At 34.3% G+C, this 24,596-nt stretch overlaps 2 protein-coding genes across 2 annotated transcripts; both read right to left on the bottom strand.

The window, feature by feature from the left end:
* Positions 1-3,904: 3,904 nt before the first annotated feature.
* On the bottom strand, positions 3,905-5,514 carry LOC143553742 (uncharacterized). The gene has a single exon (XM_077043661.1). The coding sequence runs from the start codon at positions 5,437-5,439 to the stop codon at positions 3,937-3,939; it is 1,503 nt and encodes a 500-aa protein (XP_076899776.1). The 5' UTR covers positions 5,440-5,514; the 3' UTR covers positions 3,905-3,936.
* Positions 5,515-8,366: 2,852 nt separating this feature from the next.
* LOC143553767 (uncharacterized) lies at positions 8,367-13,998 on the bottom strand. The gene is made up of 7 exons (XM_077043679.1): positions 13,641-13,998; positions 11,918-12,118; positions 11,725-11,847; positions 10,878-10,915; positions 9,577-10,786; positions 9,417-9,490; positions 8,367-8,559 (listed from the first exon to the last, which is right to left on the bottom strand). Exons 1-7 carry the CDS (start codon positions 13,713-13,715, stop codon positions 8,367-8,369), a joined length of 1,914 nt encoding a protein of 637 aa, XP_076899794.1. The 5' UTR covers positions 13,716-13,998.
* Positions 13,999-24,596: the final 10,598 nt, after the last annotated feature.

Below are 24,596 nucleotides of genomic sequence, written 5' to 3'. Positions count from 1 at the left end.
AGTGTGATCTAACCAATACCCAACCTAAACTATATATAGATGTTTGTGGGGGTAAAAAAACCAAAAAAAACGGCTAAAAAAAACGGGCAAAAAAAAAAAAACGGCTATAAAGCCGTTTGGTAACGTTCGAAAAACCGGTTTTAACCGGTTAACCGGTTATTAAAAAACCGGTTAACCGGTTTTTTTATAACGGCTATAAACCGGTTATTTTAAAAACCGGTTAACCGGTTTTTTAATAACCGGTTATTAAAAAAAACCGGTTTTTTTTATAACCGGTTATAAAACCGGTTTTGGCTCCAAAAAGTATAACCGATACGTAAACCGGTTACGTAAACCGGTCAAACCGGTTTTTAAAAAAACCGGTTTTTAAAAAACCGGTTTTCCGGTTAACCGCCCAAACCGGTTCCGTAACCGGTTTTTTTGAACACCTCTAGTTCAGGTAGTAACAACCCGGGCATAAAAAACCCAGGTCTAGTTTTTTTTTCCAGGTCCGGTACCAAGTTCAGGTTTTTTGTGCACCTCCATCGGGTTTTACCACAGTAGGGCCTTTAGACGGTAGATTTTTCTTAGAACAGAAGATAGTTTGTTTGGACTATTCAACGTTGTTTTTGTCATCTTTTGCCAATAAGTTACCCAGGATAGCCGAACTTTATTTTTTTTTCACGTCTGGTAAATGTGATGGACCTGACCGGTTTTAATGTTTAATTCGTAATCTTTTAAAATCGTATTTAATGATGCCGACTTAGATGCATGACTATGTATACACCACCAAAGGTCAAAAATATCCTAATTCCTCAATAACTACTTATAAAATAATATCCATATCCATGAATCTATTTTATTTTGATATTGACTGGTCTAAAAGTGACGGCATGCTCCATGTTAGGGGTGTTCAGCAGTCGGCTTAAAACCGCAAAACCGTCCAAGCCAGTCATTGGTTTGGCTTCGCGGTTGGATTTTTTTTTGACATTCGGTCGGTCGGCTTCAAAATTTTCAAACCGTGGTGAACGGTTTGGCTTGCGGTTTTTAATGAAAACTGGCCGTAAAAAACCGGACCGAACCGTATGATTTATTTATATATAAATTTTATTTTTTTATATTAGATTTATATAATTATTTATAATATATCATTTGTTTTAAACATTGGGCTTCTTGTCTTAGCCCACTATAAGATGCTAGTGTGTAATTTAGCCCAACTTTACTAAAAGTCCAGTATCCCGTTATGTTCTAGGCTTAAATTCTGGACAATATGATTAATTATGGGGAACTTGCATTTTGGTTATTTTATTTTTGGACAGCTTGAAATCTGAACTTGTGAATTAGAGTTTTAAGTTTTTGAATTAAAGCCTAAACCGTGAAACCGGCCGGAGCCAAACCGTTAGTAACGGTTCGGTTCGGCTTGGCTTTTATTTTCACGGTTTGGCTTCAGTTTTTTATTAGCAAAAACCGTACTAACGGTTTGGCTTACGGTTTTACCGGACCGTGAACACCCCTACTCCATGTATAGAGTCAATATATTACAATACTTTCTATTTGTTTAATTAGCTTAATTAAACCTAATAATTAATCAAATGTATAAAATGGTTATAACTTTTCAGGCATAATATACAACTAATAATTTACAGTAAATAATACATGCTTAATTATGTTTTTACTATAAATTAAAACATAAACACAATTAGAGGTACATAAACCTGGTAATTTCAGGAACCGGTACCCGAGTATGATCAACAAAATTCAAAACCAGATCGGGTAGAAACCAGTTTCGGGTATAGTCGGATTTTGACCGAGTTTTCAGGGTTTCAGGTCGGACTTTGACCAGGTATTTCTGCGGGGAGAAATCATATACCAGGTCGTACCCGTGGGTCGGGTACAGATAGAAACCAATTCCGGATCAGGTACACTAGGTCGGGTCCGGAACAGGTATTTTGTGCACCTCTAAACACAATGGTCTTTACACAAACCCGTAAATCAACAAGTTTGCTATTCCATGCGGTTTTCAAAACTGTAAATACCAACTTTTGTCACCATTACAGTGGTGTAGCCAGGAACTTATTCCTACGGGTTCGGAAAATTTCGATGGACGGACGACCGATCGTCTATAACTTAAGTTTGAGTTTTCTACGGGCTCGATGTATAAATTTCTACGGACGCAATGCCAAAATACATGAATATATAACAATAAAAAGAAATTTATACGGGTTCGACTGAACTCATTCTCCAAAAGCTGCCTACACCCCTGGTTACCGAAATCAAAGAAAAATAATTAGAATTCTGGTAATGGACCCGCGGATTATGTCATTAGACACCTGATTGTTTATAGAAAGCATACATATGTGTATATTTTAAATGTGATAAACAAACACATGCCTATAAGATACAAGAAAAGGGTATGCAGATAATGATTTAAAGGTATGAAGAGTCAGATCTCACTTGTTTTTTTAAGTTAGTAAAGTGTCATCTACATGAGTCATCAGCAACAATAATAAGTACAAGCCATATATAATATGTTAAGTTGGATCACAGGTACCCAATCAAATTAATCAACACTTACATTTATGCAGCAAACATTATGGGTTAAAAAAAAAAACTCAACCTAATTTTGGTATCATAAAGTACATCAACTCATAAATTAGGAATGAGATCGGTACTGGTATGATATTGAACCAGTTTGTACCGAAAAATACCGATATCGAAAACAAGTGAAAGTATACACTGAATACTAGAGTGATTTTGACAGTTCAGTACCGGTATCAGGCCGACGCAGAAGACATGAAAAACGAATACTAATACCAGTATCGTAAGTGTTCAACCGCTATTGGTAAAAAAGTGCTCATCCCTGCTTGTAAATAATACATGAAAAAGTCACTGAACTAAATTTGTATATTAATGTCCCTAATTTTATCTAAACTACACCACCTTCTAAATATTTTTATAACAGTAACTTGTTAACTCTTAAACTGATCAAAATAAGACTGTTTCTTTTTTTTTTCTTTTAAATGTTGAATGTCACTTTACCAAAATTTGACGAATTTAATAGTCATTCTGAAATAAACTTAACAAATTCGGGCATTTTAACAAAGTTTAGGGACTTCAGTATACAAAAATTAGTTTGTTGAATCTTTCATGAAATATAAGAAAGCATACTGCCTTTAGTGGTACACATGAAACTAAAAAAACTGATCCGTAACCAGCATAACTGAACCTAACCCAACCCGAAAACCAACTGTTTGTTTTTATGTTCTTTCAAAAACCAAATTTTCGGGTCAGTTTCAATTATGCATGTACCGAAAGGTCCGAAACCGATAAAACCGAACTGAATTGTAAAAACCGAACCAAACTGACTTTTGTTATTGAATATGTGAATTATAAATAGTGTGGCTTAAAATTTTAGGCCCAAATATGTAACAATCAATCATTAATTAACAAAAAAATATATATATATAGACCCAAATTTATTACTTTGGGTCATTTTTTTTACTTCCAAAAAATTTCAAGAGCAAATGATAATTAAAAAAACCGAAACTAACCCGAACCCATTGTGAAAACCGAACAGCTTTGAAAAACCAAAAAAAATTGATTTTCCAGTTTTCGGTTCAATATGAGCCCAAAACCAGCCCATGCACACTCTTAAATGGCTTTTAAATTACTAAGTTATTAACCCTTACAAAGACAAGAATCATCAACATAATAAGAAATCTAGCACATTAAAAAACCGGAAAAAATTAAAATTTTAACAAAATTAAGGGTAGCAGATGCAAACCTTAAACAGCTTACAGCATTGACATATCCTTAATTTTGCCACCAATTAAACCTGCACAAAACAATACCAGACAAAAAAACAGCACAAAATAACAATGACCAAAATGGAGATAAAAAAAATGGTGTCTTTCATTTTGTTAAATACAAAACCGAAACAAAATTCCTATTACAACATTAGCATCTTCGATATCTCCTAATTTTATGAAGAAGATGCGTATACCGACCCTTTTCGACCATTTCTTTTATTATCTCCTGAGCCTCAAAATACTTTCCATTTTTCCTCAAATAACTAATAAGTGTACTATACACAACAAAATTAGGGTTACACCCCCTTAACTCCATTTCTTTAACCATCAAACACGCGTACTCAAACTTCCCATTCATACAAAGCCCACGAATCATCGCATTATACGTATAAACATTCGGTACTTTCCCATTATTAATCATTTCTGAAAACAATCCCTCTGCTTGTTCTAACCGCCCAACCGCCACGTACCCGGTTATCATAACCGTGTACGCCACCACATCCGGCTCACACCCGTAGTTAGCCATTTCATCAAAAAAGTACTTGCACGCTTCCATGTTACCCGCCCGACTCAACCCGTCTATTAACGTGGTGAAATGAAGCACACTCGGCTCGATTCCAACTTCCTTCATGTGGGTCAACAAGTCAACCGCTGCTGCGGGTTTGTCGCCTTTACCAAGAATGTGAAGCAAGATATTAAACGTATGAAGATCGGGAGGAAACCCGCTTCGGGTCATTTCATCGAATAAGCTATGAAACTGACCTAATTTCCCAAGTCTATATTTTGTATACATAATAATATTATAAGTCAAAAAATCCGGTGAATAACCATCGGTCAACATTTGCTGATACACCCATTCGATTAGTTTATACTGTTTAACCGCAAGAAGAGAATGCAGTATCGCATTAAAGCAATGATTAAACGGGCGAAAGTTAAAAGATTTCGACTTTATAAACCTCTCCACAACTTTCTTGGCCACACCCGCTTCGCCACACGAACATATCAATATATTAAACGTTCTCGACGTAACAGGGTACCCTTTCTCAGTCATTTCATCAACTAATCTCCACATCGTTTTATACTCCTCCGACTCCGCAAATATCTGCATTATCAAATGATACGTATTGACCGTATGACTGTAATTCTGTTTCCGACCCGACCATGTAAAAAACTTGTACCCGAGCTTCGCACAACGTTCGCGGTTAACATGATTCATATTCTTCAAGATGCCTATAAGAACCTCTCGCACGAGTAAGCCCGATACCTCTAGCTCTAAACTATCTAAAGCCGATTTGGTGTCGAATCCCGGGCCGTCTTGTTGGAGGACTTTGAGGGCTTTAACAGCGTTAACTTTCGCATTTCGTATAAAACTTGCTCTACTGAATGCATTGTTATTATTATTATTATCATGTTCGTGATGTTCGTCTCCGATAGCATTAACGGAATCTTTTCCTTCGTGGGTTTCGGTTTCGGCTTCTAGGGTTTCATTTGATGCAAAATTAGGGTTTTGATCGTTAATGTGGGCTAATAAGTGTTTTTCAATTCGACGAAAGGCGGCATCGAAACTATTAGTGTTGTTGTTGCTACATAAAGATCGTGAATTGGCGGGAAATTGAGGTAATTTGTGACCTAATTTGGCAATTGGGAACATGAACAGAGGCAATGGTTATTAGGGTTTTGTTAATCGGGTCGAATTGACCCGGATCAAGTTCGATAACACCTAATTAATTAGTCCTATGAGAGGAGTTGAATAGAATCTGTATATTAGGTAGGTACCTTGCAGTTGTGACGGTGGTGGATGACGGCGGCGGTTACGGCGGAGGGTTTATGATCGACGGAGAGGTGGTAGGTTCCGTTTGCGAGGTTTAAGGTGTGGAAACCTGGATGTGAGCGCCTACGCTAGAGCTCGGTTTGTTTTGACTTACGGAAAGTTAAGCCGGAGCTTGGTTCATTTCGAGCGCTTTTTTTTTTTCTCTTTTTGTTTAAAGCTCTAGACTGATTGTGAGCTTTTGTTTCAAAATGAGAAGTTAGAGCCCCCGCGTGCTATAGCGGCTTGAACTTGATTCTCAAAATGAACCTTAACGTCTTTGATTAGGGATGTTCTTTGAGTTCGTTTTTCAGGTTTCGGGTTTTTCGGATCAGGTTCTTCGGGTTTTCAAAGTTTTATATTTTGACCCGAAACCCAACCCAAATCTCTCACGGGTTTTTTGGGTTCGGGTAATTCGGGTTCGGGTTGGGTTAATCGGGTTAAAAGTATCCTAAAAAACAAACAAACAAAAGGAAAAAAAAAACACAAAAACAAAAAAATTTAAAAACTACAATGCTAAAATTAAAACAACACATTCTTTTTTGTTTATAACATAAATAATCAAATAACAAACCAACATAACTTGATAAAACAATTCAAAGAAGAGTAAAACTAACCCGCGCCTTAATCGTATTCAATTGAGCGTGATTTGGTTGTTCGATTTCGGTTGCTATTAGTAATAAACAGAAAACATAAATTAATAATAAACAATTGATCCATAATAGTTAGTGACAACAATCAATTAGAGCTAGATTATGATCACTTTAGTAGCTAAGACTTAGTTTTTTTGGTTTATTATACCTAAAAATATATTTAATTTTAAAACTAGAAGTTTATTCGGATTGACCCGAAACTTATAAATCAAACCCAAGAACCAACCCAAATTACTTCGGTTCGGGTTCGGGTTAGTCTTTTCTCGGGTTCGGGTTCTACGGGTTGGGTTAGTTCGGGTTCGGGTATGGGTTTTTTCGGGTCGGGTTTCAGGTGAAAGTGGCAGCCCTACCTTTGATGATTCATAGAAAAATCAAAAAAATCAAAACACTCTATTTGTAGTTGATATAAGCTGACGCGTTGCGGTCAGAAAAATATATCGTTATCGGTTCTGCTGGTTACGATACTTCACAAAAATATTTGGTGAGAAAAGGTTGAAAGCGGAAAAGTATTGCAATTAAAAAATGTAAAAAAATGCACGAGAAAAAATTGCACAGAACCATAAACTATGGAGTCACAATTAAAAAGCGTTAAAAGTTTGTGCCAAAAGTTTGAGAAATCAAAATTATAACTTGCTTTTTAATTTATAAAAAGTGTAATAAGTCATATGCTTTAAGAGCTTGCACATCAAGCTAAAAAACTTGTATAATTATGATGAATAGTTAATTTGTGAGTGGTGAATCTTTTGATTTTTAATATATATATAATTTTAGGTTTAGATTCGTCTTGTTTATTATTTACTAATTAATTTATATACATTTTAATTATTTTTGTATATGTTGTTAGTTATAACTTTTATATATAACATATATTATATAGTTGTTTTTGTTATAATTTTATTTATATGTAAGAAATATATTTATCACATATTCACATTAAGTGAAAGTTATATAAATAATGGGTAAGTTTAGGCTGGTTAGATAGCTCAAGCTCAATAAATGAAGCTCGGGTTGGGCTCTTTTGTTAAAAAAGCTTATTAAGGCACGAGTTCTTGCTCAAGCTCCTTTAAGCCTTATTTGATTCGAGATTTTAACAAGTCGATCTCGACTAACTCATTAACCGGCTCGCCTTATTATGTTCAATCTACTCCAAAACTATTCGACTTAAACAAACCTTGCATCTTGTTTTTAAATGGTATTATTTTTGTTAGACAGTCACTGGTTGTCCAAAGACTAGCCAAACCGTTTCGCTTATGACAATGATCATTTTTTCCGTCCTGCCATGGACTCATTAGGAGAGAAGCGATAACTCTCAACCAATGTGTGTTCAATGTGTAAATGGGCACATTCACGTTACTAACCGTTGGGGTTTGTCCTCGATGAGGTCCGGACTCGCCGGTTTAAGTGATGATTCTTTAGAAGCTGAAGTATCTAATGATATCGAAAAGTCAACTTATTTAGGTAAAAACGCAAGATCTGATGCCCACGTAATGCTGACGAGTCCTACTTTGACCGAGACATCATTTTGGTCAAAACATGAAAGTGCATACACCCATAGTGGACAAGTTAGGCACCCACACTTATAAAGGAGAAATGATTAACACTCATCATGATGCTATGGTAGTTGAAGACTTCTATTTTCTTAAAATAAAAAAAATAAAAAAAAAATAAAAAGAAGACTGATTCAGTCTTCCTAGTTTTTTCTATATCTGCTGAATTTAAATCAGATTCAGATTTATGGACTCCTACTAAAGATAACGGGTCAAAACGGGCTCGTGATGAAACGGGCCAGGTTGATCTCGAACCATTTTGAAGTACTTGTGACACTACTCAACATAAGATGAAACACAAACACAAAAATCAGATTCAGATTTATGGACTCCTACTAAAGATAACAGGTCGAAACAGGCTCGGGTTGAAACGGGCCAGGTTGATCTCGAAACATTTTTAAGTACTTGTGACACTACTGAACATAAGATGAAACACAAACACAAACACAAAAATAATTTTGTATTTAGTTTGTTAATGGATATAATATCCAAACACAATATCAATTGTAACCTATATTATTGTTCTGTTCACAACTGTTACAATTTTATGAACCGAGCATCTACAGTCGCGTTACATCTTTTTACCATTTCGCAAGTTACGCACGGCCATTACCAGTTCTTGTCTTTCACCTTCCACCTCAGCAAATCTAAGACTGACTTCTGAATATTTTTCTTGCATCTCTTTTAGCTCATTTTCCATGTGTTTGTTCTTTTCTTCCAATGCTGATATTTCACTTAATAGTTTGTTGAGTTTCTGCTCAGATCTTTAAACACAAAAAACAAAGATTTGTTAGCGTACTGGTTGGGTTGACCCGAAAGACCTTTGTACAAAATTGTAACTTTTTTTGTTGAATAATCAACAGAATAGTAATATAATTTTTTGAACAGAAGGCTTTATGCATTTAAAAACAAAGATTTGTTAGTTTACTGGTTCGGTTGTCCCGAAACACTTTTTGTCTAAAATTTTAACTTCTTTTGTTGTTTTTGTTGGATAATCAACACAATAGTAATATAATTTTTTGAACAAAAGGCTTTATGCATTTTGAACACACTTTAAACTACTTCCAACATGTTTGACCTTTTAGAGATATAGTGTATTTCAGATCGACCCATTCACAAGTTAACAAGCCTGCAAATGCCAGACGTGTACACATGTCGGTTTTGGGTCAAACTGAACCAAAAACCGAAAATTTGGTTTTTGGTTTTTAAAAACTGTTCGGGTACGGTTTGGGACTATTTGGACGTCAAATTTTTGGTCAATAAAAAATGGCTTAAACATTTTCAAAAACTTTTGCTACACCATTTATTAATTTTTATTACTTAACATTTAAGATAAAACTTATAGTCCATAAATTCAATAATAAAAGTCGGGTTTTTCGGTCTTTACGGTCCGGTTCAATTATAAAAGTTGGTTCGGTTTTTTAAAATACATAAACCAAACCGTCGGTTTTGAGTCTGGTTTAGTACTTTAGTTATTTTGGTTCTGTTATCTTGGTTATTCAGTTACAAGTTAGTTATTTCGGTTTTATGTACACCTTTACTAAATGGCACCAAATGCTTAACATAACAACTTAGATTATAAACATAAGCAAATAAGTTTATTTAAGTTAATTGTGCATACCGTTTTCCTGAATCTGCTATAGATCTGCTTTCGTCATGCTTGCTAGTCGCGACATCACAAGCTACTTTACGTTCCTGAAATAGAATATTAACCGCACAATAAGTTAACCTTCTTCCTTACCCATATACACATATCAAATCTCTATATATATTTACATTACCTTGACCAAATTACGGTTTTCTTGATCTAATCTATAAACTTCTTTCTGCAAATTATCTTTCTCGGACTCAACTACCAACAACCTTTGTTGCAGTTGATTATAATCACCTCTCAACACCTTCAACTCTGACTTCAAACTTCTAATCACAACATTCTTTTCACTCATCAAACTCGTCCAACTCATCGATTCCTTCTTTAACGAATTAACTTCCGCCACCAACGCTTCTCTTTCCTTAACCATTTCTTCCAAATCATTATTATTTTCTATAACTTTTTTACAACTTTCAAGCTCCAACGACATTTGGTCATAAAGCTTTTGCACTTCTTTCTTATGCGCGTCTTTTAGTTTCAACAGTTCTTGATTCAACTTCTCGACAACCGCAGCGTTGACCAACGTTGACTTTCTCAACGCCTCTTCCGCTTGTGCAACTCTTTCCTCTTGCTCTACTTTAGCTTTCATTAAATCTTGTACATCATCTTCAAAGTCATTTACTTGTTTCTCTAACTCTTTTTCTAATCGTTTAATATGCGTTTCCAACTCCGCGTTTGTATCCAATGTTTTCGAAATCTCTAAAGCTTGATCCATTATCTTTTCCTCTAGCTTCTTTACTTGAACATCATATTCTTTATTTGTTGTTAAAGATTTTGATGACATGTCATCATTTTCTTGTAGTAAGTATTTATAGTCGAGCGTAATATCTTCGATATGAACTTTTAACTCCTCTTTCTCTTTCTTTTCAGCCTCTAACTCTGCATATATGTTCTCAATATCTTCAGAAAGATGAGATATTTTTATATTTTTATCTTCCAACTTTTTTTCAAAATCTTTAACCGCCATAACTAACTCTTCGTTCTCCTCCTTAACTCCCTCTAACTTTAATGACAAATTATGTGATCTGTTATTCTCTTTCGTTATTTGTTTCCGAAGCGATTCTAATTCCAACTCAGCTAACTCGGCTTGTCTTTCCAGCCTGGCGACTTCGGCTTTTAACGCGTTTACATCATCTTTTTCCTCTGGGCTGTGTAACAAATCCGTCATGCTTCTGTCTGAAAGCGAACCGAGTGACCAATCGGTTATTGATCTTTGTTTTACAATATTATTTCCCTCGGTTTTACTCGCAGGGTTTGACTTTCCATTTTCACTAGTGTCACTTGCTTGGTTTCTTGATTTGACTGATTCGGACTGTATAGACTCATTCTCTTCAGACTCTCTGAAACTTGAATGCTTGAATATTAGATTAATCAACATTAAATCCATAAAAATGATAATAAATAGTTAAATGCACTTGCTAGTTGTTATACCTTGATTCGTCCGTCCGTTGCATCTTTTGTATAAAAACCTGTCACATGATGTATAACTATTACTAAAAACTGAAAACTATAAACATCACACATTTACATTATCTTTTCGTACAATTTGGACCAGTTGGACAAGGGGAAGCAGGGTAGAAATGACACAAACTTCAAACGACAAAACAGCATAAATTGGGCTAGGAATGGAGTTACTGGTCCCATAACTAGCGGACATAATTTTTTTGACGTTTGTATTTTTAGCCTAAAACGCGTAAATCATTAATTATCTTAATTTATACGTCTATTTATACTTACGATTACAGTAGTTTATCATAAATTTGTAATTTCAAAAACTTGTCAAACCTGCAAAATTTAGAATTCTTGTAAAATAATATTAATATTACACGTCTCTTTAAAGTTTTATTTACAACAAAAATTAGTCGATTTGTAATTTCGAAAGTAACGCCACCGGCAATCAGTTATAAATCAAATTTCCGTGAGCATAATTATTCTCTATTTGCTATTTACTATTCTTGCTTCCGCTCTGCATCATATATTAAAATATAAAGACAAGTGTAGTCATAACCCCCTTTGTGGGGCGTTATGCGACACGTGTCAGCCACCGTCAACAAGAGGGCGTTTTAACAAAAAAAAATAATTGGTGTATTATTTTAATTCTTTTCTAAATTTTAATATAAATAAAATAAATAAATGTGGGAAAAAAATATGATTGGTTTGAAGAGATGGAAGGAGGCATTTTGTAGGAAACTCTCCAGCCTAAAACTAAGGCCAAAACGCCCCGGGAGGCGGTGTGTCCGTGCGGGGGGGGGGGGGTGTTCTTGGAATATAAACTTACATGTAAAATTGCACCAGTGTCTGAAGCTGTAAGTGGAAGAGAAAGCTGAAATGGCTCATTAGTCTCAGCAAAATTAGAAAAATCAACTCCCACTTCTCCAACAAACCCTGACTTTGAAGATCCCTGTGACCATCCACACACACACATTACACCAAAACTAAACAAAAATATTTGCAAATATTCATGGTCTTACTGTTTGCACATTAAAGTAATAAACTTTCTCCTTATATGTATCTGTTTTTTGATGTTTGACCAGTTTGACCATTTCATAAATAGGGTCTGCCCATGTACAAGCTCCATCAACTACAGGAGTTCTTGCTAATTTAGCTACTGGTTTCCCTGTTTCTGCTGGTATCAAAGCAATCATTAAGCCTTTACCTTTAATCTTTGGCACCTGCAAGTTTTACAGCAAACCCAGAAATAAAGTTTAAAACTTTTTTAAAAATATTCAAGAATTCAATACTTTCTTGATCATAGTTCAGCTGTTCAGCATTCAGGCCTGTTTTGCTGTTTTACAACAAAACCCAGAAATAACGTTTAAAACTTTTTACAGAATATTCAAGAATTCAATACTTTTTTTATTATAATTCTAATCTTTGGCACCTGCAAGTTTTGCAGCAAACCCAGGAAATAAAGTTTAAAATATCATTTAATCACATTTTACTTAAAAAAGATTCAAAATTTCAATACTTGATCATAATTCCAATCTTTGGAACCAGCAAGTTTTGCAACCCAGAAATAAAGTTTAAAACTTTGTCATTTAATCACATTTTAAATAATAAAAAATCAAAATTTCAATATTTTCTTGATCATAATTCTAATCTTTGGCACCTGCAAGCTTTGCAACAAACCCAGAAATAAAGTTTAAAACTTTTATCATTTTATCACATTTTAAATAATGAAATGTCAAAATTTCAATAATTTCTTGATCATAATTCTAATCTTGGCACCTGCAGGATTTGCAACAGCCCAGAAATAAAGTCTAAAACTTTATCATTTAATCACATTTTAGTTAAAAAAAAGATTCAAAAGTTCAATACTTTCTTGATCATAGTTCTAACCTATGGCACTTGCAATCTTTGCAGCAAACCCAGGAATAAAGTTTAAAACTTTATCATTTTATCACATTTTACTTAAAAAAGATTCAAAATTTCAGTACTTTCTTGATCATAATTCATTAATTCTAATCTTTGGCACTTGCAACTTTGCAACAAACCCAGAAATTAAGTTTAAAACTTTTATCATTTTATCACATTTTACTTAAAAAAAGATTCAAAATTTCAATACTTTCTTGATCATAATTCATTAATTTTAATCTTTGGCACATGCAAGCTTTGCAACAAACCCAGAAATAAAGTGTAAAATTTTATCATTTAATCACATTTTAATTAAAAAAAGATTCAAAATTTCAATACTTTCTTGGCACTTGCAATCTTTGCAACAAACCCAAGAATAAAGTCTAAAACTTTATCATTTAAATATTTAATCACATTTTAATTAAAAAAAGATTCAAAATTTCAATTCTTGATCATAATTCTAATCTTTGGCACCTGCAAGCTTTGCAAAAACCCAAGAATAAAGTCTAAAACTTTATCATTTAATCACATTTTAAACAATAAAAAAATCAAAAATTCAATACTTTCTTGATCACAATTCATAAAGTTTAAATCTTTAACACATAACTTCATCCAAATTCCAAATTATAAAAAAGATTCAAAATTTCATCACTTTCTTGATCACAATTCTAATCTATGGCACCTGCAAGCTTTGCAAAACCCCAGGAATAAAGTCTAAAACTTTATCATTTAATCACATTCTAAAAAATAAATTTCAAATCTTTGTCACATAACTCCATTCAAACACAAAAAAAGATTCAAACTTTCATCACTTTCTTGATCATAACTCATAATCCATACCTGGGTTGCTTGAAACTGGAGCTGAAACATGGCATTGATCTTGCTGTTTTGCTTTGATCTTCCAGATTTGAACATTTTGCTTTGTTCTTGAATATGTTGGTTTTTTTAGCTTAATGTTGTTTCACATTAGGATCAAGATTGGCATGGCAAATAGGTTATGATTTGTAACATTGGGAGATAGCTGTCAAAGATGAAGCATCATAAATGCAAGGTAAGAAGGCTTTTTCTTTATTAGCTTTAAAAATATATATGTGAAAAAATATTATAAAAATGGAAGAAATTAATTGAAAAGATTTTACTTTAATTAGACAGCAAGGTAGGTAGCAAATTTTAGAATATTGTTTTGCTGTGTGTCAGGGTAACGTTCACATATTGCAAAAACCAATGGTTTATTTGTAAAATTTGGATCAAATTTGTGGGTTATTATAAAATAGTTAGAATGCAGATTTATGGATATTAATATGTGACCTAAAACCAGAGAGGATATGGGTGTGGTGGGGCCCATTTATCTCCATAATTGAAGCTTGAAGTTGATGGGTACACAGTTGTTCTATTTATGATTGACTTATCTTGTATAATAACTTGTATAATTTTTTTTTCCTTTTTATAGAACGGTAACTTTTTTGTATTTAGGCTACCGTACTCTTTAAATTTAGAGAGTTTATATGCTTCACTCTGGCCAGATTATATTGTCTGAACCGGGCTCACGCTGGCTTCAGAGTTTGGTTTGGGCGTTCCCCCTGGAAACTATACCGCCGACTGCCACTTGACAATCATTGTACCACCACAAGAGTAGAACTTTCTGGCGTAACACATTGTGGGACGAAAACCTGGGTGGGCTCAGGGTTCGAACTGGCAACCTTTGCACAAGGCTTAGCTCAAATTCTACATTGACGATATCGACCCAAAAGTGACACAAGTGAGATTCGAATTTGAGTCTCCAATGGAGAACCCAAGCATCCTACCACTAGGCACCAAGTGGGGGATACTTGTATAATTGTTCTAGAACGGCGATTTAGGTTATAGCACTCTTTAATTTGGAGAGTCTGTTGTTTCATTCTTGTCACATTATGATGTTTTAATCGGTTCACATCGCCTTCAGAGTTTTGTTTGGGTGTTCCCCCAGTAAACTATACTGTCGGCTGCCACTTGGTAGTCGCGTTGTATCACCACAAGAGCATAACTCTCTAGTGTAATAGAGATGGGACGAAAACCCGAATAGCCTCGAAATCCGAACTGACAACCTTACGAGGTCTGGCTCGAATTCATACTAATTCATGAGAAAATTCTCAACATAGTCCTTTTTATGAGAGAAAAACTTTATTTAATCCTTTTTATTTGAAGATTCCATAACTGATCCTCTAAAAAATCGTTGATCGAGACAGATTTTGAACCAAATTTGTCGCCGACAACTGTTGTTCGAAATCCGTCGTCCCCAACAAATTTTGAACTAAACACGTCGAATCCGATGTTTTTAAAAGTCAAAATCTGTCGCCTCCGACTCTTTTCCCAAAATTTTGAAATATGAATATTATATTATTATGATTACTTTTATATCTAATTTCAAATATATCATTGCGATGTCGTTATTTTTATCTACGTGCCGATATAAATTTGTTCAAAACCGAGCCCCGATTAAAATTATATCGAAACGTTCAATAAAAATTGGACCCGACTCGGTTTTGAGTAAAATTGATGTTAACATATAGATAAAATTAAGCACGTCTTAACGATATATTCTAAATTTTATGAAAGTTTATTTTTTAAAGTTATAAAAGAAAAACAAAATATAAGTTAAATTAATTATAAGAATATAAACTTCAAATCAAAACTTCAAAATGAAACTGCCATCAACCGAGAACTTAGGGTCAAAACTGTCGAGAACGACAAATTTTGTTCAAAAACTGAAGAAACACTAAGTGACCCTGGGTAGATTACGGATAATCTGGGGGTTAAGTAGATGTTTCCCACGAGGGTTAGGTCCGGCAAAGATATTTGTTCTTCGGATGACCTGCAAAACAGACACCGTGAGCTCGTCACTGAGAAGGGGGGGTTCCTCCTTGTGACCACCCTCCGGCGTGAGAATCAGACTAGATTGCTCTGAATATAAGTGTATATTAAGAGAAATAGCTAGTAAAGATAAGATGATGATACCATTCCAAGGTGTTGGAGTATTTATAGCCGAATGTAGGTTTCCAAGCAGGTAAAGCCAGCTGTGTAATATTCCTTTTCTACCAATTGTGGGCTACGCACGTGCCATGCTGGTGGCTGGTGGGTAGGCAGCTGCTGACAGTGACATGGCCGGCTGTGTACTATTCCTTTTCCGCCGGCTATGTACTATTCCTTTTCCGCCGGCTGCGTACTATTCCTTTTCCACCCACTGCAGGCTACGCACGTGCCACGACAAGGGTTGGTGAGTAGGCAGCGGCTGATAGTGACATTTTGTACTAGAGCGTGCTCCTCCTCGTACTGTTGTCGGTGAGCTGTCACCCTGTGATTGGTTCACGGGCTGCTCTGGTCAGATCTTGTCTATTTTGTCCATACCTTGGCAGGTATAGTACAAAAGACCTTCCAGAAGCGTACGGACTGGCTCATTTGGGCGGGAGTATTCCCGCCTTGCTCATTCCTTCAGGTGACACTGAATTATTGAGAGTTAGTGCCTTGTGCGTGTAGCCTTGCTATTAGTGCGGGTAGCCTTCCCTGATGGCTTGTATCTGCAGCTGCGGGAACAGGCGGGGTACTTCACCATTGGGAGGCTTTTCCTGCGGGAACAGCTGGCGTACTGCGCGTAAGGTCTTCATCTCTGAGCATGGTGGGTCATACGGGACCAGTTGGTTCTTGCGGAAACGTCCCTCTTCAAGGTGAGTCTTGCGGGTCCAACTGGGCTCTGCTGGGACCTACCTCTTCAAAAACTCACGGGGACAACAAACTTGAAACATGTGTCTGTTTCCTATTGGTTGTTGAAACTTGTCCGTTCAATTACCAATATGTCATCACCGACGATTTTGGCATAAACTTTTGGAAATTTATAAAAAAAAATAAGGACCAAATAAGGTTTCTTTCTCCTTAAATGACCATATTTTGAGAATTTTCTTTTAATTCATGAATGTATAATTAAAGTCTTAACTTACAGCCTTGTTAAACCCATGTGAGGGCATGTGCTACTTTCTCTCTCACATACACATAATGGGTATCAAAGACTTGATTGTTTTAACAACTAAAATATTATGAGGAATATTAAGAGTGATCGTGTTAAGATAATATACATGTACAAGTAACGGTTAAATCTCACAACAACCTAGGTTAAATAAAATATCATATATTTAATGGGGAGTTTGGCTACACTTATGTTATTGTAGTCTAAATATTTATGAAAGAGTTGGTATTCATGTCATAAATATGGACATGAGTATACTTTGGCCAACGGTATATCTTAACGCTTGAGGTGCTAAGGCTGATTTGGCAAGGGTAACAAATGGAACACCAATATCACTTCTTTTTATGAGTTAAGGGGTGTTTAAAGGCAATATGGGTAAAATAATTTTCTTAGGTGAGATGAAGTGAAAAGGGTTAAGTGGGTGATGGACGTGAGTGTATACCCCATGACCTTAGTAGTACGATTTGTGTTGAGATATGAATATTGCGAAAGTTAAGAGGAACATTTGAAGTCAAGGGGTTGATCTTGTCGGATTAGTGAGTTTTGGTTTGGCAAGGTGAGATCTTTAACCGATGATCTATATTGTTATGTGTTTATTATGTGTATGTGTAACGCCAACACACATAAAATAATGTTAAGTATGTAACCCAAATATGATCTGTTTAATCCATCTATCTTAACGTGTCAAACACTAAGATAAAGTTGTATACACAATTTTTTTAATTAAATATGTTAAGAGTTAAAGTAAGTTGATATAAAGTAAAGTATCATTTTCTAGGGATTAGATTTCAACAAGTAAATGGAAGAGAAGAACATGATTCTCAAAACTTTTAATCAAGGCCCACTTGAATAAAGTCATTATTTGACCTTCCTGCTTGTTTTACATTTAGTCATCTATTTACCACCTAATCATACCATCATTATCAAAATCTTCTACAAAACATGTTCCTTTCAACTTGCTTTTCTACAAATTAATGCATTTGTGATTGGAGCTTTCATAGAATCGTTAAACATTACGAAACTTTGAAAGCCACATAAATACATGTACTTTCGAATTATCTATGATATCTAAGACAATTAGACCACATGTAGCGAGCGCTTTGGTGGTTGAGTTTTGACACAACCCCCCCCCCCCCCTCCTAAGTTTTTAATACATTTTTGGGTTGGAGAGTTGTATAGGAAACGCTAATAAGAGAGAGAGAGAGAGAGAGAGAGAGGAAGCAATAATGTAATGATTGCAGGACAGTTTAGAGGCTTTTTTTTATTACTACACCACTTTTTGCAAAATTTTTCATCGCTGGCTGGAACGGCACGTGTCACACAATGCCCATATATAAAGAGTTTTGACTATACATGATATATTATAAATTATAATTATAACTGCATATCTGTCGCTTTATATTTCTCTCAATATACTTTGTCACCGCTACATAAAAGTGGTTATACGATTCTCACAACACTAAAATGTTGATTTTTTTTCCAACATGTTGAAAGTAAATGATATCTACCTAAAATATTTAGTTTGAAAATCTACTTTCAATCAGTCAATAATTTAGTATATTTATTTTCACCCAAGCACTAAAAATCAATTCTTTTGTACACCATATAATATAAATGAGAATGACCAGTCATAATAGGATCAACAACTTTTGTCTAGTAATAAAGGAGGTTGATAGTGTATTCACTTTCCAATTTCATCTATTTATCTTCAACATCAGGTGTGGTTTTAGTAGGTTGGGGAGTAGGGACCATAAGTTATGTGGGTGGTTGTTGGGAATATTTAACCTACCAAACCTTTCTGCCTTCCTCCTAGCGCCTCATTTACTGGTATATAAAAAAGTGTGATACACGTTATTGTGTCAGAATATTTGATATTGAAGGTTTTTTAGGCCACTGATAGTAGTCGTGAAAGAGAGGGAGAAAAGGTTGCGGATGTAACATTGAGAGAGAAAGGTGTCACGGTTTGCGAGGGTTGAGAGAGAAGCCGTTAATTCATGGGGATACCTCTTGCTAGTGTTGTAAAAATCATCAATTGCTAGTCGGACGCGCAATGGAGACAGCGATTAATCGGGATTAATCGAGTTTAATCGGGGTTAATCGGTTGGACTTTAATGTTTATTTTTCAGTTTTATATATCCACACACATTTTTTTATGTAATTTTCAGTTTTATACATACACAAACATATTTTGGCCGGAAATTGGCTGGAATCTCGCTGGAAACCGCTAGTTTTTGTTGAAATTTTGTCGAAAACCGCTTATTTTGGTTGGAATCTCGCTGGAAACTGCTGATTTTGGTCGGAATATCGTCGGAAACTGTTGATTTTGGCCGGATTTGACTGTCGACCGATTAAGTAGCCGACTAGCCCAAAATTAATCAGTGAAGTGGGGACTAGCGATTAATCAGGGATTAATCGATGCTTAGTCAGGATTTTTGCAACACTACCTCTTGGGCAGACTGGCGGGGAGCTGCTCGAAAACTCCAGCATTGCTAACGCTCTCACTCTCACTCTCTCTCACTCTCACTCTCACATATCTAAAGCTCACAATATAAAATTTACAGAAAATCATTTTGTATAATTTCCTAGCTGAGGTGAGCTTACTTAGCAATTATAATCTGTCCAATTAAAATATTTTATTTTGTTTTGTTTTATCTAATTATGCAAGACCAACTTTCTCTTGTATTAGTGGCAAACACTCTTGACAAATGCTACATAACTATTTTTTTTATATTGGGCCCTTTATTCCACTCTACACACTACAATATATGCCAACACGCTAGCCCACATCGCTCAAATATAAAGCTAAAAGGTTCTCTCTTAAAAATAGTGAATACAAGCATCTCTCTTTAATGTAACTCAAAAGGTAAACCGTGTAAGCTTGGGTTGGGGTCTAGTGGTAGAGATAACGATCCTGAGTTCAAGCTCATGTTTTGACGAGTATGAGTATTAAAGCTGAGTTAACTTTTATAACTGAATTTAAATTCGAGCCTGAGTCAAAATAGACTACTTGTGGATGTAAATTAATAGTTTAACTTTTATATAATAATTGTAAATTAATAAATAATAATCCCTTTTGCTACATTATCCAACTCGTCTCATGTGAAATCAAAACTCCACTATACAATTTTGTTTTCACAAAATGTTAATTGACACAAAAAGAAAATCGCAATGCTAATAACTATATTAATATGAATTATCACCTTTCAGGTTATAAAAACGTGCCTAATTGAAGTCTATCAAGTTTGGTAGAAATGAAAAAGAGGTGAAATGTCACAAACTAATCAAGCAAATGTAACATAAAATTGTATTACACAGCTTCTATAATCGTCTAAATCTTTCATGAATTTACCATATACTTAGCGTATATACAAGTTATAATACGCATGTTTTCTTTGATTGTATAATTGAATAGTTATAATTTACATATTTAAAATTATGCCATTTTTATTAAAATTCATTCATGATTAACGACTACACATGCCTCTTTTAGTTCTTTATCACCATAACTAGCCTGGCCTAGAATCGAAAGTTGAAATGGTAACTTTGTGCACAATCTTGAAACAAGAGAAAGATAAAGGGTGCAATGTGATGCTACATAAATGTTGGAGGTTGGTATTATAATTAATTCCATAACCTTTGTTGAAGTTGCACCTGTGTGTGGCTTGCATAAATGATGAGCTGTTTTGTTTTTGTTTTTGTTTTTGTTTTTGTTTTTGTTCTTTTAATATTATTTTTTGAAAATAATTAAAGAAATTTAAATAGTTCTTTAGATATGTTTTATGAAAATTTAATAGTTCTTTTTAATAGATTCAACTTCAAGTAATAAATTGCGATAATGACATAATATAATGTGTGAAGTTTTTTTCTTTTAAAACATAGTGTTGTTTGGAGAGACATGCCTTTTTTTTTTAAAGTATTTGCATAAATAGTTTTATTTATTTTCTAAATATGAACAAGCACATTATACTTATCTTTCTCTATCCTTTTACTCAACCAACCATTATAATTATATATTTTTGTTCATAAATAATGTAACCACTCTATCATAATTTTCTTTTTATTTTTTTTATATCTTTTGTCAATCAACTCCTGTCAAATGCAAATTAAAAAAATAATGTCAGATATATTTAAAAAATAAAGTAAAAAACCTTTAAAAAAACCAGTTTTTTTTTTGTTGATTGTTAGCGGATTATATTTTAATGTTGACTTAGGGTTTTTATCTTATTTCATGTTTTTAAATTATTAGGCATGATTTCTTAATTGGTATTTGACACAGGTTAGATTTAAAAAATGGCAAATAATTAAAAAGAAAAAACAGTTAGTTGAATGAAGAGTAAAAAAGTATAATGGATTAGTTGAATAACAAGATGAATAAACTACATGCGATGGTAGCATAAATTAAATAAGTTAAGCAACTTTGGTAAATATTTATAAAACAACCATTACAGTAAATATTATTTCCAAGTTCCAACAATAATTGTTTTGTAAAAAGAATAAAAGAAAAAGCAAATTCAAGCGTACGTAATTCTTTGTTGGTGATATTAGTGTCATCAATGTCTTTTGGTATTAATGAGTTTACCTAAGACCAAATGAATAATTTGAATAAATATCGAGTTGAGTTAAGGGTTGATGAGTATATACTAGATTAAATATTCTATGATTTCGAGCACAATGAAACCTCAAAAGTTAAGAGACAATTATTCCTAAAAAGTGTAAAAAAGGATATTATTGGCCGTTTCTTTGTTACCGGTGGAAGTGACAACAAATCTACAAGTGGTTGGATTTTTACACCCGGTGGAGGTGCCATTTCTCGGGCATAAAAAAACAAGCATGTAAGGAGACAAAATGGCTTTGAATTATGTTGTTACATATAGGGTTGTGGCATGTGGGCACAAGTGTACAACTGATGCCAACCATTTCCTTAAATTGCTATACTGATAAATCTAGACATATTGGTCTTAGCTATGTTTGTTGGTCCACACGGATCAAACGAACAAACAAACACGAGATATTGGGGTAACAACCCTTGACTCTTTTCATATAATCAAACTAACTTAACAAACAAACATCACGAACATAACAAACTTACATGGAGAAGAAACTCCTCTTGACTCTCACACTAATAAACAGTAAACTAGACCCCTATTTATAGATCTACTAAACTTGCTCTCCAAGCCTAATCTAACTTGAAAAACAATACAAACTTATTCTAGAATAATCCATAATATTCTTACCATACTAAACAAATATTAATATCAAATTTAACAAAACAAACCCTCCACTTTATTGATAATCAAGATTAACCTTCATTCACCCCCTTAATCTTGAATTGTTTCGCTTTTGTGCCGCCAAGGTCTTGAATTCCCAACAACACTCTCAACTCTTCAATTTTAATCATTGGTTCATCTTTACCCTTTCTTTTCAGTTGTTTGTAACAAACCTGCTTAACAAGTTTTTCACGTTCATCATTCAAACCATCCACATTGATCTCAAATACAACTTCATTCTCCACGTTCTTCTTTCTCACTTTCCTTTTCTTTCTTTGCTCATCAAAACTTGTAGATGGGCTATTCATTCCTTCTTTATCAGACCCTACAGCGCCCTCCATTCTGACGATTCTTCTCAACCTTTCATTCAGTTCTGACTTTTCATCAACAAATGCTCGATTGTTGACATTCACACATACTTTTAAATCTGCAATCTTGTTAGCTGCATCATTCCTGTCATTCAATTCCGTAACCTTTCTCTCATCATCACGATTAGTAGAAGATTTCTTGCTTCGTTTCTTCTCACTTATCTTAACACTTTTCTCATCTTCAAGGTTGTTTGAGTGAGAAAAACATACCTGAAGATTCACTATCTTCTCTTCTTCTTTCGAAGAAATTCTCTCCTTTTCTTTATTCAATCTTTCCTTTCCTTCACTTCTCAAAACAGCTTGCAAAGCTTCTTCTTTTTCTCTGCAGCTTCCTAAACTTCCTTCTCATGTGCTTGTTCTTCTTGAACAATCGCATCCAATCTTTCTTTCCCAGCTGCTTCTTGAGCTGCCTTTTCATCTTCTACATTTCCTACATAATCAATTCCAAGATATCGAATCTTCAAAGCACACCACACTTCCTTAGCATTCATGAGTATGCCAACTTGTACCAAGATATCTTCCGGTAGGGTTTGACATATGAACCCCAACGCTGTGTACATATTCCTTTCATCTACAGCTACGTCAACTGTAGGTCCAATAACTTCCCAAAATCCATAATCTTTCAAAAATCCCTCCATCTTGGTCGACCATACTTTGTAGTTCGATTTCGTCAATACTGGAAGTCCTCCACTCACCATCGTGTCTTTCCTATCTTTACTTTGTGTAAGAACGCTTTTTCAGTTGGAATTAATTCCCGATCCCGAAACCAATCTCCAATAAATAACTAAACAGCACAAACTTTTCTTTTCTAATTCATCAAGAAAAAATCTTGATTTCCTACTTAGCAGGAAACAATCTTATGAAACCGGTTCCTCTTTGCTCACATTTTCTTCAACCCGAAACAAACTTGTTACTTGCCTTCAAAATTCCTTTTTTCTGCGATCACCCTTTTCTATTATACTAACATGCTTACTTTCTTGATTTAATTAACCTACTTGAATATATGCCTCGAAATAATTCACCAACTAGTCTAAACCTTCCACCAAATTCACTCTAATTCTCCATTCAAGACTCACAATGAATTAAATTAATTCAAAGTATCCACTTTTGAATTCTTTTCTCTACTTCAGTTATGGTGCCAATAAAATGATAGTGGGATAATTCAACACCAAACAATTAATATAATATGTTGGTGGCAGTGGCTTTCTACGCAAGAAAATAAAGGAATTCAAACACAAATAATATCATGTGTGATGTCGGTTGTGATATTCCCAAACACAATTCAGCAATATATTAATTCACGCGACGTTTTTTTTTTCTCACAAACAGCAAACGGCAACGGAACGAACCTAGCGAACGTACGAAAAAAAATAGATAATCAAACTCTCCTTTTGCAAATGAGCTTAACCTCTGATACCAATTGTTGGCCCAGACATATCAAACAATTAGATCAAACGAACAAACAAACAAACACGAGATATTTGGGTAACAACTCTCGACTCTTTTCATATTATCAAACGAACTTAACAAACGAACATCACGAACATAACAAACTTACATGGAGAAGAGACTCCTCTTGACTCTCACACTAATAAATAATAAACTAGACCCCTATTTATAGATCTACTAAATTTGCTCTCCAAGCCTAACCTAACTTGAGAAACAAGACAAACTTATTTTAGAATAATCCATGATATAGAATAATTCATAATATTCTTACCATACTAAACAAATATTAATATCAAACTTAACAAAACAAACCCTCAACTTTATTGATAATCAAGATTAACCTTCAATGTTTATGTGAAACAGCTGTTTTTCAATGGAATTATTACTATAGTTTATGCTCGCTCTTGTAGTAACTTAGCGGATCTTTTTTGAAACTACAGATTGATATGGGTATAGTGTATTGTAATGGAAACCGAATCTTTACTTGGACTTAAATATATTTAAATGTTTAATGAGGTAAAAGTGTAAAACCGAGTTATTAATCACCAATTTGGATATTAGCTTAATTAACTAATGAGTAATATTTTGAGTGAGTCATATACTCTCATTTATGTACCTTAGCAAAGGCATACCTTGCTTTTGTAGGCGTCTAATCGAAAGAACAAGAACAAACTCTCTTAAGTTGAAATGACAACTTTGTGCACAATCTAATACA

Source organism: Bidens hawaiensis, unplaced genomic scaffold (assembly GCF_021521415.1).
Source record: "Bidens hawaiensis isolate Kalapana, Puna unplaced genomic scaffold, B.hawaiensis_p1.1 tig00017357_1, whole genome shotgun sequence".
Lineage (NCBI taxonomy): Eukaryota > Viridiplantae > Streptophyta > Magnoliopsida > Asterales > Asteraceae > Bidens > Bidens hawaiensis.
The sequence above is the reverse complement of the archived record's forward strand: the minus strand, read 5'-3'. Positions and strand labels throughout refer to the sequence as shown.

Bases quoted from the DNA above. Each gene is read 5' to 3' on its own strand.
- LOC143553767 (XM_077043679.1), bottom strand. From the start codon at position 13,715: ATGTTCAAATCTGGAAGATCAAAGCAAAACAGCAAGATCAATGCCATG. The intron at 12,119-13,640 runs GTATGGATTATG...TAAAACTTGCAG, and splicing joins TCCAGTTTCAAGCAACCCAG to GTGCCAAAGATTAAAGGTAA. The intron at 10,916-11,724 runs GTAAGTTTATAT...ATCATGTGACAG, and splicing joins ACACTGGTGCAATTTTACAT to GTTTTTATACAAAAGATGCA.
- LOC143553742 (XM_077043661.1), bottom strand. From the start codon at position 5,439: ATGTTCCCAATTGCCAAATTAGGTCACAAATTACCTCAATTTCCCGCC.